The 15,600-nt window shown below is 56.2% G+C and overlaps 2 protein-coding genes across 9 annotated transcripts; both read right to left on the bottom strand.

The window, feature by feature from the left end:
* Positions 1 to 746: 746 nt before the first annotated feature.
* ZNF446 (zinc finger protein 446) lies at positions 747 to 8,166 on the bottom strand. 5 transcript variants are annotated; one of them, XM_072819548.1, is made up of 7 exons: positions 6,787 to 8,166; positions 5,105 to 5,482; positions 4,817 to 5,018; positions 4,393 to 4,487; positions 2,788 to 2,869; positions 2,480 to 2,560; positions 747 to 2,340 (listed from the first exon to the last, which is right to left on the bottom strand). In XM_072819548.1, the coding sequence occupies exons 1-7, from the start codon at positions 6,823 to 6,825 to the stop codon at positions 1,814 to 1,816; spliced, it is 1,404 nt and encodes a 467-aa protein (XP_072675649.1). In that variant the 5' UTR covers positions 6,826 to 8,166; the 3' UTR covers positions 747 to 1,813. The 5 variants fall into 5 exon arrangements, with proteins under 5 accessions (XP_072675649.1, XP_072675594.1, XP_072675545.1 ...); XM_072819493.1 differs by having other exon boundaries at positions 2,480 to 2,563; XM_072819444.1 differs by having other exon boundaries at positions 2,788 to 2,872.
* Positions 8,167 to 9,173: 1,007 nt separating this feature from the next.
* Positions 9,174 to 15,143, bottom strand: LOC140619227 (uncharacterized). Of its 4 annotated transcripts, none has more exons than XM_072804039.1 (5): positions 14,712 to 15,142; positions 13,075 to 13,201; positions 12,879 to 12,997; positions 12,618 to 12,734; positions 9,174 to 12,069 (listed from the first exon to the last, which is right to left on the bottom strand). In XM_072804039.1, exons 4-5 carry the CDS (start codon positions 12,703 to 12,705, stop codon positions 10,616 to 10,618), a joined length of 1,542 nt encoding a protein of 513 aa, XP_072660140.1. In that variant the 5' UTR covers positions 12,706 to 12,734; positions 12,879 to 12,997; positions 13,075 to 13,201; positions 14,712 to 15,142; the 3' UTR covers positions 9,174 to 10,615. The 4 variants fall into 4 exon arrangements, with proteins under 4 accessions (XP_072660140.1, XP_072659601.1, XP_072658815.1 ...); XM_072803500.1 differs by lacking the exon at positions 12,879 to 12,997 and adding an exon at positions 13,650 to 13,731; XM_072802714.1 differs by lacking the exon at positions 12,879 to 12,997.
* Positions 15,144 to 15,600: the final 457 nt, after the last annotated feature.

Consider the following 15,600-nt stretch of genomic DNA (forward strand, 5'->3'; position numbering starts at 1 on the left):
GGCCCTGGGCTAAAGGTGGTGCTAAACCACTGAGCCACCTGGGCTGCCCTCATCTTCCTATTTTAAGGTCAACTATGCCATATAACATAACCCCATCACAAGAGTGATAGCTGATCATATTCACAGGTCCCAATTCTGAACTTCCTAATACTTGTTATCAACAGGTTTAGGTTTTTTAAGTAATCTCTACCCCTAACATGACCCTGAGATCAAAAGTCACATGCTCTTCCGACTGAGCCAGCCAAGTGCCTTACTGTCGAGTTTTTATTTGCTATTTTGAAGACTGAGCAATCCATGCATACCAAACATAATGCCAGGAACAGGGTATGTGAACATGGTAGGCCAGGCCCCGCCTTCATGGCACTGGTATTTCCCTGATTACTTTTGAGCATGTATGTTTTTTCTGGTAAAGTTTTTTCTGATGTGAATTACTGATTCATAGCCTTTATCCACCTTTCTATTAGGTTTTTAGTCATTTTCTTACTGGAGTTAAAAAATATTTTCTGTTGAATTGCTTGGTGTTCTAGGGGGAGGGGAGGACTTGGAATTGGCTCAAGGAATCCAGTGTTGTTTTAAGGCAAAAACAAAACTAAACTCCCATGCTCTCTAAATGCAACAATTACACTTTGGGAAATAACCAAAGTTGCATCCAAAGTGTCTGCTTGGGAGTGTGCATCACAGGTACTGGGTACCACTGGGAAGAACAATCTGGGGTTGGTAGAAAAGACAGTATAGGACAGAAAATGGAATTTTTAACCAGGCATTAAAATATGTTTTTAATAACAGGGAAATGAGGGAGTGAGAAGAGCACGATATATACAGTAGCTCCATAAGATTTATAAAACACTTCTGCATGTGAACACCTGGAATAGGTACTGCCATAGACAGTAGAACTAGGGGTCATTTACCTTATCTTTACTCTCTTGTACATTTCAGATTTGTCTAAATGAACACAAGCTACTTTAAAATCACATGGCCAAAGAGACATCTGTTTATAGACCCTTTTCTCAGACGCCACCCTCCTTGTCCATCCAAACTTGCAAAGGAAGTCCCTGTAGTGTCCACTCAAGCTAGGACTCAAGAGCTTAAAGGACAAGGAAACCAGGGAGTGACGTGTGTGGTCAAGAAACAAAGTGGGCCAGTAGAACAGGACTGCTGGCCCTTTCTGTGGGTATGGCTGCTCTGTGGCTCCAGCTGCCAGGCAGGGGGAGTGGCACTGCTGATACTCTGACCAGTAGAAAGCAGAGATCAGGATTCTTAGGCAGAAACTTCCCATTATAAAAGTGGAATTTGTTAAAAATCCAAAATGTGGAGAGTCATTAGTTTTCCATCTGCCTGCAAACAGAAGCAAGGCATGCTCTCCTGAGCTTTTTGTACCTTCCACACCAAGATGCAGGCCCAAGAGCTTCAGGAGTGAAAAGGGGCAGTTTCTGAGCATCCACCTGGGGCCAACAAGATCCCAGGGGTAGGGACAGTCCTTAGGTCCTGTCTGCCTATATATCATAAGGTCATAGTTGGGGATCTCAAAATTTGGAAATCACCAGACTTAGGCAGTGGATTCCAACCCAAGCCTCACCAGGCGGTTGGGGGAGGGACAGCTTCTTTTATTTATACTCAGGTGGCTGTTTTGGGGAGACTGAAATACGGGCAGGGGACCCTCCTGGGAGCTCTGATTCACCAATGTCCTCTGCTGCCTACAAGTGTCCAGACAGAGGCTCAGCAGCCCTGGGAAGGCTGGAACCAGAGTACCAGGAACCGTGTCAAGCCCTGGAGGCTCCAAGGCCCCCAAGATGAGGCTGCCTTCTCAAGACACTCATGGGGCTTCGGGCTGGTGGCTCTTCCTGTGGATGACCAGCTGGGACTTCCAATCGAAGCCACGGCCACAGTCTCCACAGAAGTGGCGCCGCTGGCCTGCATGGCTCTTGCGGTGGATGACCAGCTGCGACTTCCAGCTGAAGCTGCACCCACACTCCTCACATGCATAGCTCCGGGGGCATGGGAGCACGCGTCGGGGGTGACGTGGTGTGCCTGGCTCCCGGGAACCCTGTGGCAGCTTCTGAGCACCACCCACAGTCAGCGCTGGTGCCTGTGTACCCTGCCCATCTGCATGTGTCCGGTGGTGGATGACAAACACCGATTTCCAGTCGAAGCCTCGGCCGCACAGCTCACAGGTATAAGGCTTCCTCCGAGGGGCGCCAGGCTCCAGCCCTGCTCCCAGCACTGCCCTGGCAGACATAGAGGCCACAGACGGGCCCTCCCAAGTAACAGACCCCAAGCCCCGGGGTGGCTGGTCCTCTGGGCAGCGGGATGGACCCTCGCAGTGGCTCTCATTCTCATCTCCTGAGGGAAGGAGAGGTGGTAGTCCCAGGTAGCTCAGTGCCCTTAACATTGGCCCACCCTCTCCCATGAGGCGTGTGGGGCAAACAAGCTCCCTTCCACCAGAAAACAGGTGGTTCAGGTCGCATGGAAAAACACTCACCCAGGTGGAGACTCTCTGTCCCTGTACGCAATGCCCCCGGCTCCAACTCAGCCTGTGCCTCTGGCTGGGGGGCTGGTATTCCTGCTGGGGTGAGGGACAGTCAGGTAGCAGTCCTGACATGGGGGCAGGTGAAGGGCTCTTACATGTTAGGGCCAGGGGCGGGGGCCCTGGTGGGTGACGGGGTGCCCCTAGGTAAGGAGCATGAATACAGGTAAGCACTGGGAGACCTGCATGGGAAAGGGCTGGGAAGTGAGCCCTACAACCAGGGCAGTATGCAGACAGTAAAAGGGGTCATGGCTGGTCCTCACCCAGGGAGACCACCGTGCCGTATTTCTCCAGCATTGCATCCCAGTACAATTCCTTCTGTGACGGGTCCAGTAGCCCCCACTCCTCCTGTGGGGATGCAGCCCATCACTCTTGGTGCCTGTCCACTCCCCCATCCTCTGCCCTGCCTTGCAGTGCCTACCTGCCCGTGTCCCTGGTTACAATCTTACTAATTACCTGAGGGAACAGACAGGTTACCTAAGGCTCTTCTGCTTGCTAAGGATGAAGCTGAGAAGGGTGTGTGAAGGCTGGGAAATAGGGCAGAGAGGAGCTGTCCTTCATCTCACTGTTAGGACCTGTCCCCCTCAGAAGCCCGCCCCACTCCATATTCTAGCCAGGCAGCTGAGAACCCCTGGATAGGTTCTGTGTGGAAGTGACTGTCCCTACACCCTTGCCTTGAACAGTGCTGCATCAAGAACAAAAGGCCTGGGGACCCAAGGGAACCCAGCCACCTCTCCCCAAGCCTCTGGTTACAAAAGTAACAGAGATCCTCCTTGGGGAGCTGCTGAGGGCTATCAGCATTCCTCGATGTGGTGACCTGGCTGCAGAGAGGTTGAAGGCAGAAGGGCTTACATTAGGAGGTGCAGCCATCTCAGGGCTCAGATGATGTGTGTTAATGGGGTGGTGGGCTGGCTCCTGCCTGTTGCCGAGGGTGGGCTTTACCAGGAGATGTACTCCCTGTCCCTGGTGTCTGCTCTCTTTGTCTCCCAAAATCCCATCACGTGCGCTTTGCTGGGATGGGAAAAATAATCCTGACAAACAAGCCACTGTAGGTCCACAGACAGGGAGGTGACAGCCACATGAAGCCACAGGTGGAATGCTGCTGGCTGGAGGCTTTGGAGGGTGTGGCCTGCCCACCCAGCTGTTTCCCACTGTGCCATCAGACTGTGGAGGGAGCCTGGAGGGACTTATTAGCCTCCAAGCACATCTCAACCAGATCTTCCACTGGGAACGTTACCCAGTGGAGTAGCTTAGGAGCTAAGTTGCTGGGAGAGGACAGGATCACTGCTCTCCACACTCAGGAACCAAGTACTCCAGGTAGCAGGGCTTCAGCCAAGCCTTGATGCCCCCAGCTGGTCGCAGCCCAGAGGATGGATGGCCTCTGAGGAAAGACCCAGGAAAGAGGTAGCTGCAGGTTATTTCCTAGCTATCTCCATTCTGATCTCAGGTGTGCTGGGGATACCAGACTGCTATGTGTTGTAGCTCAGGCTTTCTGGTCAGAGTTCTTCATCTTGACCTCTCCCCACTTTCACATGAGGGTTCAAATTCTCATGCACCAGCTTAAGACTGCTGAGCGCTTCAAAATCTCCGATTTCTCTGTAATTGAGAAAGCCAATTCCTACCAGTTCCAGTCACTCTAAACCAGATTCCATGGCCCGAAGCCTCAATTTTTTCCCCAATTTTAGGGAGACCACCAGCCTGTCCCTGTCTCCCAGGACCTGCAGGAGGAGCTCTGATACCAACTCCATTTTTGGGCAGCAAAGAGCACAAAGCTGTGGCCAAAAAGCCTGAAAAACTAACGAGAGCAGAGTGGCCACCAAGGACATACTTCTACTGGTTGCCTGTACCTCCCACCCAGGGCTGCTTACCTGAATCCTGGGTGGGTGGAAGGATGTGGAAGTTGGTTCCCTGTGTCCAGGGTGTCCCTCTTGGGACTGGGCTGGATTTTGGGGGCTGGAAGGTGCTAGAAAATGAGGCAGATGAGAATCAGAGGCTGCTCATGTGAGCCACAGTAGATGAGGTGGTGTCGGTGCTGCAGCCTTGGCCTTCCTCTGCCAACAGGCAGGAGGCTACTGTGTGTGCCAGTCACATAGCAGGCAGGCAGCCCTCCTGCCTCCTGAGAACCCAGTTCTACAGTCTGCAGTCTTTTCTGAATCCCCATCCCATTGGGGGACATTCACATTCCCTCTAGGAGGCCTCCCAGCACAATTTCTCCTGGGATCCCCACCCTTATTATGGATGTCCACACAACCTCCAAGAGCCCCCCAGACCTTGCGTGGCTCCCATTCTCACCCATCTCCTGCCCATCAGCATCTGGCTCCTCCTTCACACTGCAGCTAAGCTGGGCAGACCGCTCCATCTGAATGTCCTGTGATCCCTCCCCAGAGGTGGCACTGAGGAGCTCCACTGTCCCTAAGGGGTGGGATCTCCCCAAGGATTCCTCTGTCTTCTGTGCTGTTGGGAGCACCACTTGCTTCAGGACATGGGCTGTGATCTGAGGGGGAGAAATAAGTCACAGGGGCTCTAATTTTGCTTTAATTTTGCTTTGTCCCTCCAAGAAACCAATAATACCACACTCACCCAGCCCAGCAGCTGCCCAGGGTCATGTTGCAGGCCCTCAACCAGGGCTACAGCCTCCTCAGGACTGCCTGGCCGCTGGCCCCGCACCCAGGCCTGAATCTCAGGAGGCAGTGTGCCCAGAAACTGCTCCAGCACCAGCAGCTCCAGCATCTGCTCCTTGGAGCATGCCTCCGGTCGCAACCACTGGTGGCACAGCTCTCGAAGCCGGGCCAGGGCCTCACGGGGACCTGCCACCTCCTGGTAGCAGAACCCCCGGAAGCGCAGGCGTGCTGCCTCAGGCTCCTCCAGGATGGCCACAGGATCCACAGAGGGCAGGCGTGGGCGGCCCAGTGGGGATGGCATTGTACTGGGTGTCTTCCTGTAGCCAACAAGAGGGACCTGCAGGAAAGGAGTGGTTAGGGTGCAGGCCAAGAAGCCATGGCCAGGGTTGGGCAGACAGGCCCAGCCCAGGGTGCTGAGGCTGGTTGTGGGAGGGCCTTGGCACAGGGATACACGAGGCTGGGAATGCTTTGTGGAGGATCACAGGAGCTGGTTGCTGATAGGAGCTAAAGGCAGAAGAAAACCTTGTGGATGAATGCTTTGGAGGCAAGCTGTACAATGGAGCTTCCATAAAACTGCAGGAAATGATGAAGAGGTAGGCAAAGGGAGTCAACAGAGGATTCCAGGATCTGACTCAGGAGCCAGGGAAAGTGACCACAGAGAAGGGAGGGGAGTGGTCAGTCAGGCAGGACGCTGAGGGAGAGGCAACCAGGGACCGGGTGAGACCATCACTGCCAGTGAGCGGAGGCAGTGAAAGTGAGAAGAGGCATAGGCGGCCGTGCGGGCTATGGTGGAGTGTGTGTCCCCATCATCTCCAAGGAGTCCAGATATGTTGACTGAAGTGAGCAACCCGAGGGCCAGCTCCAAGTATAAGGCACGTCTGCGCCATGGGTCGAGGGAGGGGCAGCGCGGACTCCGGGACACCGTGCTCGCTGACCGCAGCGAACTGTGAATGGCTCGCCTCCCGCACCAAGCATGTGAAAAGCAAAACAAAGCTACGAGTTGCGCGCAGTCGTGAGCGGACACTGTGCCCCTGGCGTCCAGACGGGCTGGAGTGAAGCAAGCCCACTTGGGGGACCTATTAGACCAGCCAGACCAGGCCTGACCACCTCCCACCTCCCCACCCGGCCCAGGAGTCGGTCTCCCAACAAGCAGGGGAAGGAAGAGGTCAGGCCAGAGGAAGGGGAACGCAGCTCTGGGTGAGAAGTGGAGCGCGCAGCGTACGTCGGGAGGTACTTTGGGGTACTAGGAGCACCGGGCGGCCGGGTCCCCAGGGGGTGGAAAAAGCTGCGCCCCGCCCAGCCAGGCCGGCGCTCACCTCAACCTCACCGCCGGTGCTAGACCACTTCCGGTAAGGGGTCCTGCCCCGCCCGCCCCTCCGCGCGGTGCCGCGGCGACTCCGCCCTGGCCAAGGACGCGCCTGCTCAGCAGGACCCGCCCCCTCCCTTAGGACTACGTTTCCCGTGAGACTCAGCAAGCAAGGACGGATGCGGCCTCCGCCAGCAGATGCTCATCTCCAAAGGCCTCGCACGACCGAGAAGAGCTCTCTTCCTCTTAGAGGAATCTGAAGAGTCGCAGTTTGGGGGCTCCCTCCCCTCATTGGCGATCACTCTTCCTTTATATGGAAGGAACCCTAGACTCACCAACGGCCGTGATGGACGGTATGTTAGGATCCTGCGCATGTGCAGTGGACCCGGAGCCTATTGGCAAGTGTGGTGAATGGGGAGGAGCGTGACCTTACGGCCATTCAGAGCTAGCACCCCACCTAGGCCCCTCCCCAGCGCTCGTCTTAGAGGCTTCGTTCTAGTTGCGGAGCAGTCTTCTTGCTAACCGGTAGAGGACGCCCGCCCGCCTCCCTCTGTTTCCAAGGCAACGGACAGAGCGTCGCCCAGTCCTCCAGGGAGGCCGGAAGTGACTCCCAGTGTAGTGTAGTTCGGCGGAGACTCCTTCCAGGTGGTCCCAGGAGGAAGCGGGGTCCAGCCCGCAAGGCCGGCCTGATCTGTGGACAACCCCGAGTGATTCCAGCGAGGATGGAGCTGGAGTCCTTCATTCGACCTCTGGACATCGAGAACAAGGACCAGGGTGGGCACTCATTTACACATGAGGAAAATGTCCCATGATCAATACCCTCAGAGTCTCGGACATCACTTCAGATGTCAGTACTGCAAAGTAAGGGATGAAAGTTTTTGTCCAGCTTATGGGACGCCACTAACCTTTTACATTGGGTACCAGACCTAGTAAGAGTGATCTTCAGTTTACCTCAGTATGCAAGAATCACTGTGGGAAAGGGGTGCTTTGCTTCCAGAAACCAAGTAGCTGAACCATCCCAAACTGCATATGCCTGTTTTGATTTCTTGTAATCCCTAGCAGCCAGCACTTCATGAAGAGCAGTGGTCTTACCTGCTGATTGGAAACTCTTGAGTATCTGCATGGCTGGGGCCTGTCTACTCATAAATGCCGTCAGTCAGAGCTATTTTTTGGAGGACTTAGATTGTTTCTCTGAAACTGTACGGATTCCCCACAAATGACTCTTCCATCATCCACTATATGGAGAAAGCTGTTGCTCTAACAGCTTTAGTAGCTCTACCTCAATCATCTTTTAGCTCTCTCCTCCCAGGGGCTGCTGGTTTGCAAGCCTTCTGGATTTATGCAGTATAAGCCTGATGGGACCTCTGTCTACTTACACAGTGCCAAGTCAGTATTTGACTTTCTCTAAATCATATCCCACATCTGCATCTGCTTCTAATTCCAGAATGCCATTGCTGTTGCTGTTTCACCATCCTCATACTTGTGGGTTCATATTTTTAAACACTCTCATCTTGTCGCTTCTGTGGCTTTTGGAACCAAATGAAATGCTATGTGTCCAGTCCACCATCTTGACCCAGAGGGCTCAAGGGCACTTATACACTCAGCCTGTTCAGGGTTAAAGAGATGGACTAGCCTGACAAGACAAGGCTTAACATGACCACAGAAGTTTAGAGGATGGTAATGTGATGCCCAAGACACCAACCAGGGAAGGCAGGTAATCATTGTTACTGTTCCCATGACAAGTCTTAGGTATTGGGAGGGGTGGACTTGAGAATAGAGGAAGTGAGGGATTGGAGGAGCCAAGCACACAAGCCTGAGGTTCAATGAAGTGGGGAGGAGACTGATGGGGAGATGGCTTAGGACATCAAGCCCAACTCAAGGGGTCATAAGAGCTCCAGGAGCTTCCATCCAAGATGCAGGAAAGGTTGCATGACTTGCTGAGTACCCACTTGGTGTTTTGAAGATGCCTTTGCTCCTGAATCCCATCGGCTTCCAAGACCTATCAGTCAGATGTTTGCATTTCACAGCTTTGTAGCCTGAGGCTGTTAACTACTCAAGGCACATTCAAGGAGGCCCTTCTGAGGGAAGGTAAGATGTGGCTGAGGCCAGGGTGTACCAGACCACAGGAGAAAGGATGACTTGGGGGGGGGGGGGAGCGGGGCAGGGCAGTGGCTCAGGAGTCTGTAAGGAACTAAGAAGCCTGGCACATAAGACCTGCATCTAAGGGTCTTTGGGAGCAGGTCTAGCAAGTCTCTCGTCTTTGTAGGAGCTATGAGGTTCCAGAAATGAGCCTGGTACTGCTGGGAAGATGGGAGTAAGAGAGAGCAATAGGTCTGTGGTCACTGTATATGGCACACGGCTGCCAAATCTTGCAGCTGGTGGGATAGAGGACTCACCAGGCTGGACTCCATATTTCTAGCCAATTGGTGACCCCACCACTAAATCCCCTGGCCTGGACCATAAACAACTCCTATCCAGACAGAGGCCCTGTTTGGGGCCCCAGGCACACCACCCAGCACAGACCTCCTTGGATACTCCTACACCTATGACTACCAAGGGGATAATAGGTATCCCAAATCCTCAGTGGGCCTCAGACTACACATCTACCCTTTGGTCTTTCAAAGAGACATGGGACAAAACAAGGTCCCTGTACATTGGGGAAACACACTGAAGGCATGTATGCATTGTGCTAAGATGAAACAGGCATCAGACTGTTACTGTGCACGTTTGAAAATTTTTATCTGAAAACCTCTCTGGATTGTGTTCTTAAACCGTTCTGAACCATAATCTGGAGGCTGGGAGGGGAGGCCAAGGCTGTGCACTTCCACACTGCTATGCAAGGATTAACACAATATACGTCCATTCCAACTTCTACTTTTGGGTCTTTTCTTTTTTGTTCCCAAGTAAAGAGTCCACTAACATCCCTGGGAGTAAAGCCTCAGGTCACGATGGACGCTGGTCCGCTGAGAGCCACAGGGAAAAACCTGGGCCCCACCCCACCGATCAGACTCCGTGTCCCAGCCATGTGGAGGTGTCCCACGATGGGAGGGTGCACACACATGGCCTTAGGGAACGGCAAATCCCCTTTCCACTTGAGGCAAGAGAACAGGTGGACACCTGTCCACCAGACTCTGCAGAAACAAGTAGTCCCATCTGGTCTCCTCCAAACCTGTTATGATCACCTCTTCTCAGGGCAGTGGGGATATAAAGGCTCCTGTAAGGGAGCCTTTGGTAACAAGAGGATGTGGCTAATCCTGAAGCTTGGATGAGAAACTGAATGGAAGAGCATGGCTGAAGAGCCATCATTCTTGATGCTGGTCTCCCTCTCTCCAACCCAGGGCCCTCTACCTCTACTTGCTCCACCGTCTGTGGGAGTTCTAGGTGCAGGTAGCCAGGCCTGGCATCACCCAGCTCTCACACTGGCAGACTAGAGCATGGGTGCCAGAGCATGGGGGCAGAGTGCTGAGCTCGGGATGCTGAGCCTATGGCCAGGAGCCATGTCCTAGCTCTGCTGTGTGTAACTCACATCCCCTCTCTCTGCCTCAGTTTCCTCATCTGAGAAATGGGGTACCAACCACAGCAGCCACCTCACAGGGGTGGCAAGGGGCACATGTTGGCCCTTATCAAGATCCTGCCTATCAGGGTCCTGCAGATACCCTCGGTAGGCCTGAATCTCTCTTTCCCTCCCTCCTTCCCTCCCTTTCTCTCCCTCCCATTCTTTTCCGGAGGTGGAAGCTGAGACTTAGAGCCCAAGGCCAACACCAGACAGCACATGACAGCACCTCCTACCCCCTGGATCTGCTCACAGGAGGCCTTGGATGAAGTGAGGTCTTGAAGGAACATCCTGAGGGTCAGCCTGGCAGTCATTGCTGTAGACGTGGGAACCTTCTAGGACCACCTCCCCAGCACTCCAGCCCTCCTCCTCCTCACCTGAGTACCCAGGTCATAATAGGCATGAAACAGCACTCTGCCAGGTCTCTGCCCTACCAAAGTCCCAGCATCCACACAGCCCCTGATATTTCTGCAGCCTGACCGTTGGGATGACCTGTGGCTGAAATGGCAAACATCATCACCATGTGCAGATGGAACCACGGTACAGGGCCATGTCTTCTCCAAAATGTGGATGTGTGGGCAACACAGGTGTTTAGACAACCAGCTGTGAACTCAGGCTTCAGCAGGCTTTGAAACTGTGGCTGGACCTGAAGTGGGAATGGGCCCAGCTTCCCTCCCCAGTGAACCCTCTGATGATGCTCCCAAAGAAGGCCTGGCCTGGGGGCACAGGCCTGTCCCACGCCGCGGTTTCCGCACAGGTTTCTCTCCTGTGTGGATCCTCTGGTGGTGGAAGAGGGCTGGGCGCTCTCGGAAGGCACGGCCGCAATGTGTGCATACAAAGGGCTTCTCACCCGTGTGGATGCGTCGGTGGCTGAGCAACACTGCGCCCTTGGCAAAAGCCTTCCCGCAGTCCCCACAGCGGAAGGGCCGCTCACCCGTGTGCAGTAGCTGATGCTGCGTGAGGTTAGAGCTGTGACTGAAGGCACGGCCACATTCTGCACAGGCAAAGGGCTTTTCGCCTGTGTGCACACGCTGGTGCTTGAAGAGTGAGGAACCCTGGCTGAAGGCAGCACCGCAAAGAGCACAGGTATAAGGCTTCTCACCCGTGTGAGTGCGCTCATGCTGGATCAGGTGTGAGTTGCGGCAGAAGCGGCGGCCACACTGGGCACACGCATAGGGCCGCCCACCTGCGTGGATTTTGCGGTGCTGGCTGAGGTTGGACCCATGGCTGAAGGCCTTGCCACACTCGCTGCAGCGGAAAGACTTCTCAGCTGTGTGTATGCGCTGGTGTCTCACCAGGGAGGAGCTATGCCTGAAGGCCTTGCCACAGGCTGGGCATGCATAGGGTGTCTCACCACTGTGGATGCGCTGGTGCTGCGTCAGGTGTGATGTCTGGCTAAAGGCCTTGCCACACTGAGCACATTCATATGGCCGCTCCCCAGTGTGGGTGCGCAGGTGCTTGAGCAGGTCGGAGCTCTTCACGAACACTTTGTTGCATGCCCTGCATTCGAAGGGCTTCTCCCCTGAAAGGAGGCCAGTGCCTGTGTGGAGGGCCTTGCCCAGCTGATGCCAGGTCGGGGGCTCCTGGCCAGCAGGGAGTCCATGAGGCTTGTGGCTAGCTGTACCCTTACCACCTTGCCCAGAGGTGAGACCAGCCTCAAATTCTGGAATTTTGGGGAAGGCTCTCCCAGGGGCCTCCCGCCCATATGGCTTCTGACCCCCACATGCCCTCAGCTGCTTGCCTGGCACGGGGCGGTTCATAAGGGCCTTCTCCCTGGGTGAGCTGTCCTCAGCCATCCTCAGTGGAGAGGTCAGCCTGAGGCTGACACTGGCCTCCCCACTGCCAGGACCTAGCAGGAGCCGTTCCCAATAGATTACAGACACCCCTGTGGGTTTTTTCTCCTGAGAAGGGGAGATGCCCTGCCAGTCCTCCAGGCTTTTCCCACGATCACACATGCCAGTGAAGGGAAGGACCCTTGTAGGCGCTGGACGGGAGCCATCATGGAGGGCCCCTGGCAGCGCTGCTTCTCCAGGAACCACCCTGTCGTATGCCAGATGACGGGAACCTGAAGGCACAGAAATGGTGGATCCTGGGTCATCCTGGCCAGAGGGGATGGTTGGGACATGCCTAGTGGTCAGGCAAAGGAATGCTAAGGACTGGGTGTGCAAGCTGGGGAGAAACGCAGTGGCCAGATACCAGTGTATGTACTTCACTTCTGTCCCAGGGGACTCAAGCCTGCTTTTGTTCCTTACACAGATAGCTACCTGATGCTACAGGCCCTACTCTCAAACCCTGTCCCTGCCTGTGCCGCCGCCGCGCACCCCCCCTCCACCACCACCACTGCCTCTCCCATAGTGTGGCCAGTGCCATGAGTGTGGGTCACAGACTGTCCTGGTAAAGGCTGTGGCCCACTGCCTGGCATGGGGTACCCTGGGATCTCCCCCTTGATGGGCAAGCCAAGGCCAGAGCCTCCAGGAGTGGCTGATGGTATAAGGAGGACGGGAGGGAGTCAGGCAGGAGGTGGGAGATGAGAGCCTCCAGGAAGGCAGGGAAAGGGGACAGAAGCGTGGCAGCAGATAGGCCCAAGCTCACTCCCTCTGAGTCCCCACTCACCAGGGCTGGCCTTCCTCTGAGCATTCCTGGCTGGCATCACATCTGTCTCACTGAGAACCCAGGGCTCCTCGCCACGCTCAAGCTGCATGACTACCCGGGGTCGTGACGCAGAGAGCCCTGTAAGAAAAGACAAGCAAGTGAGGGGCTAGGCCCAGCTCAGGACAACCTACCGCCCAACAGATGGCAGAAGTCAGGGCTTTACGGGGTATAGATGGTGTCATCTGTGCAACCAAGAAAACCACACCACATGGCAAGACTCACAGGAAGAGTTCAATGGTCCCTGTGAGGAGAACCGTGTTGGCAGCACCAGATGAAAGGGGCCGAGCCTGGACACAGAGGCGCCACAGCGGCACAGGGACACTCAGCCAGCTGGTATGAGGCTGCTCATAGGCCAACAGGAGATAAGGGGTTAGTGCTGGCAACAACAGAGCTTCCCATGGAAAACCCAGGGCCTTACCCAGTGAAGCCACAAGTGCGAAGTTCTCTAGCATCACGTGGCAGTACAAGGCCCTCTGGGCTGCATCCAGGAGCTCCCATTCCTCCTGGGAGAAGTACACGGCCACATCCTCAAAGGCCATCAGGCTCTACAACAGTGGGCAGGGGAGGATGGACACGATCTAAGCTATGGCTGATGACGACCCAGGACCCACCTCCCTGTCCCAAGGGCTATCTTTCCCAATATCCCTCAGAGGCTTACCTTGCTCCCCCTCACCCTCCTCTCCCCAGGCTCTGCAACTCTGCAGATGCAACTTCCCTCCTCTTTCCTAAACCCTACCTGTCTAGGGCACAGATGCCTTCTCGGCCTCCTGACTGGCCACTTACACAAGGTAAGCAGAGCTAGCTCTCGGCCTTCAGATGGCTACCACCCCAAAGGCAGGCCCAAGTGCACACTCATGCTCCAGCCTTTGCACAGACTGACCTCCCCAGACATACCCTTAACTGTTCCTGGAATTAGCAATTGTACAAGTTCCAGCTATGGACCCTGCAGGACATGCCCATGCTCGTAGGGATGCCCCCTTCTGCTGAACTTGCCTGACATCCCAAGACTGCTCCTTCAGCATGAACGACTGGCCGGCAGATCCCCTCCAGTCACTACAGGAGGGGCCCCAAGGATCTGGTGGGCACACAGGAAGCCGGTTCCACCCTCCCTCCAAACTATGGTCCCTCCCCCATTTCCTTGGCCAAAACCCTGCCTCCAGCCACTAGCCAAGCTCCACCCCTCTATCCCCCACCAAGAGCCCCAGGGGCTACCAGCCTTTCTTCATCTCCCTGGAGTGCTACCCATCCCTGGCCGCATCCACGAGATTCCTTCCTAAGTTTGATTCCCAGGCCTTGCCTTGGCTCAGAATGTCAGGCCCCTATCCTTAGACATCTGCAATTCCCGGTCCACACCATACCTCCACCCTGGGACATCACAGACTCCCTGATCTTACTCCGCAGCCTGCTTTCCCTTCAAATTCCTGTTCCTGTCTAAAGCACCTCCGTTCCTCTGGGTGCTCAGGCCAAAAAACTTGGGACTGTGCTCTACTAGGGCCACTGGCTCACACGCCACACCTGAGACCTCAGACCCACGGGAATCCAACCCCTTTTCCGTCTCCGCTGGCCCAGCGTGCCTGCAGCAGGTGCCGTCTTCGGCTACCCGGACTGTGGCAGTGCCTGCTCCGTGCACACGGCCACCCCCGCTCTGCGTCATTTCTCCGCCAAGGAAACGGTGGGATACTTTAAAAATCCTAACTTAAAGCATGTCCTGGCTCTGTTCGATTCCTCCCCGGGCCCCGACGTAACTCCTCAGCCTGCTATTTCTCTTCCTTGCTCACGTCTGGAAGCTCAGTTCCCGAAGCACCTAGGCTCAGTCTCCCCTCCCAGCTTTTGCACGCGTGGGACCCTCTGCTGGGAACTTCCGTCTACACCTCACTCCTTTGGCTGCCAGAAGTGGGGATCTCGCACGTGCACGCTCCACTGGCCTGAGCCCCCGGGCCTAGGACGGACCGGGAGGGGAGACAAAACGTCCAAGTAAAGTCCCTCCCTGAGTCGAGGCTCGGGTGCCTCGAGGAGGAAGCGGGCGGTTGGTGGTCTCACGCTTCCTCTACTCACCTGTGCGGGCTCTGTCAGCGCCGCGGTCGCCATCAGAACCCTTGCTTGAGGACGCGCAGAAAGCGACGCACAACGCGACGTCCCGGCTCCAGGCCTCAGTCTTCCCGTCGTTCGAGGGCACAGACGCCCAGGACGCCGCCGCCCCTGCCGCCCGGGGGTCGGAGAACACGTGACTCTGGGCACCGCCCCACAGCCTTGCGGGGCGTCCCAGGCTACACCCGGAGAAACCCAGGCTCGGGGGACGCGACCGTCGCCCACGATCACGGCGTGCGCGTTGCGGCCCTCCGCTCGCGCCTTCCTCGCAGCCCTCGCCCTGGGTCTCCAAGCCTCTGGAAAACCGGCCCGGGCCGGTCGCGCCTCAGTCCCCGACACCGGTGTGGCCCCACGCCCGGCAGCAAAGTGACAGCCCCCGGACGCCGGAAGTCCAGCCTCCGCAAGCCGTCATTGGCCCCATGAGCGCTGCGGACGCACGCGCGGCGCCTTCTGGGAAGCGTAGTTTCCGCCGGCTCGGCGGCCAGTCGGGCGGTATCCTTGCCCACGCCTCTGGAGACCGTCAGGCATCTCCGCGCAGCGCTCTGGGAGATGGGTTCCCGCAGGCACGACCCTGCTTCCGTGGGCCCACGCGCGTGAGGTGGGGAGTCGCCCGGCTGGGGGGCCTGCGCTCGGGGTCCTGGGATCCCGGCGTGCACCCAAGCGGCCGCCGACACTAAATGCTGGACGCGCAGAAGCGGAAACTGCTGAGGTCCCGGGAGGCGACCCCAGCCTGGGGCTTTAAGGACAAAGCCCAGTGTCGTTGCGGGCGGGGTGTGTGCGTGTGCGAGCGTTGGCGCTTTGGCAGCGAGCCTGGCAGTGCCCACCCCGGCGCTGCCTCTGGAGGCCTGGGCTCGGG

The sequence above is a fragment of the Canis lupus genome, chromosome 1, assembly GCF_048164855.1.
Source record: "Canis lupus baileyi chromosome 1, mCanLup2.hap1, whole genome shotgun sequence".
In the NCBI taxonomy this organism is placed as follows: Eukaryota; Metazoa; Chordata; class Mammalia; order Carnivora; family Canidae; genus Canis; species Canis lupus.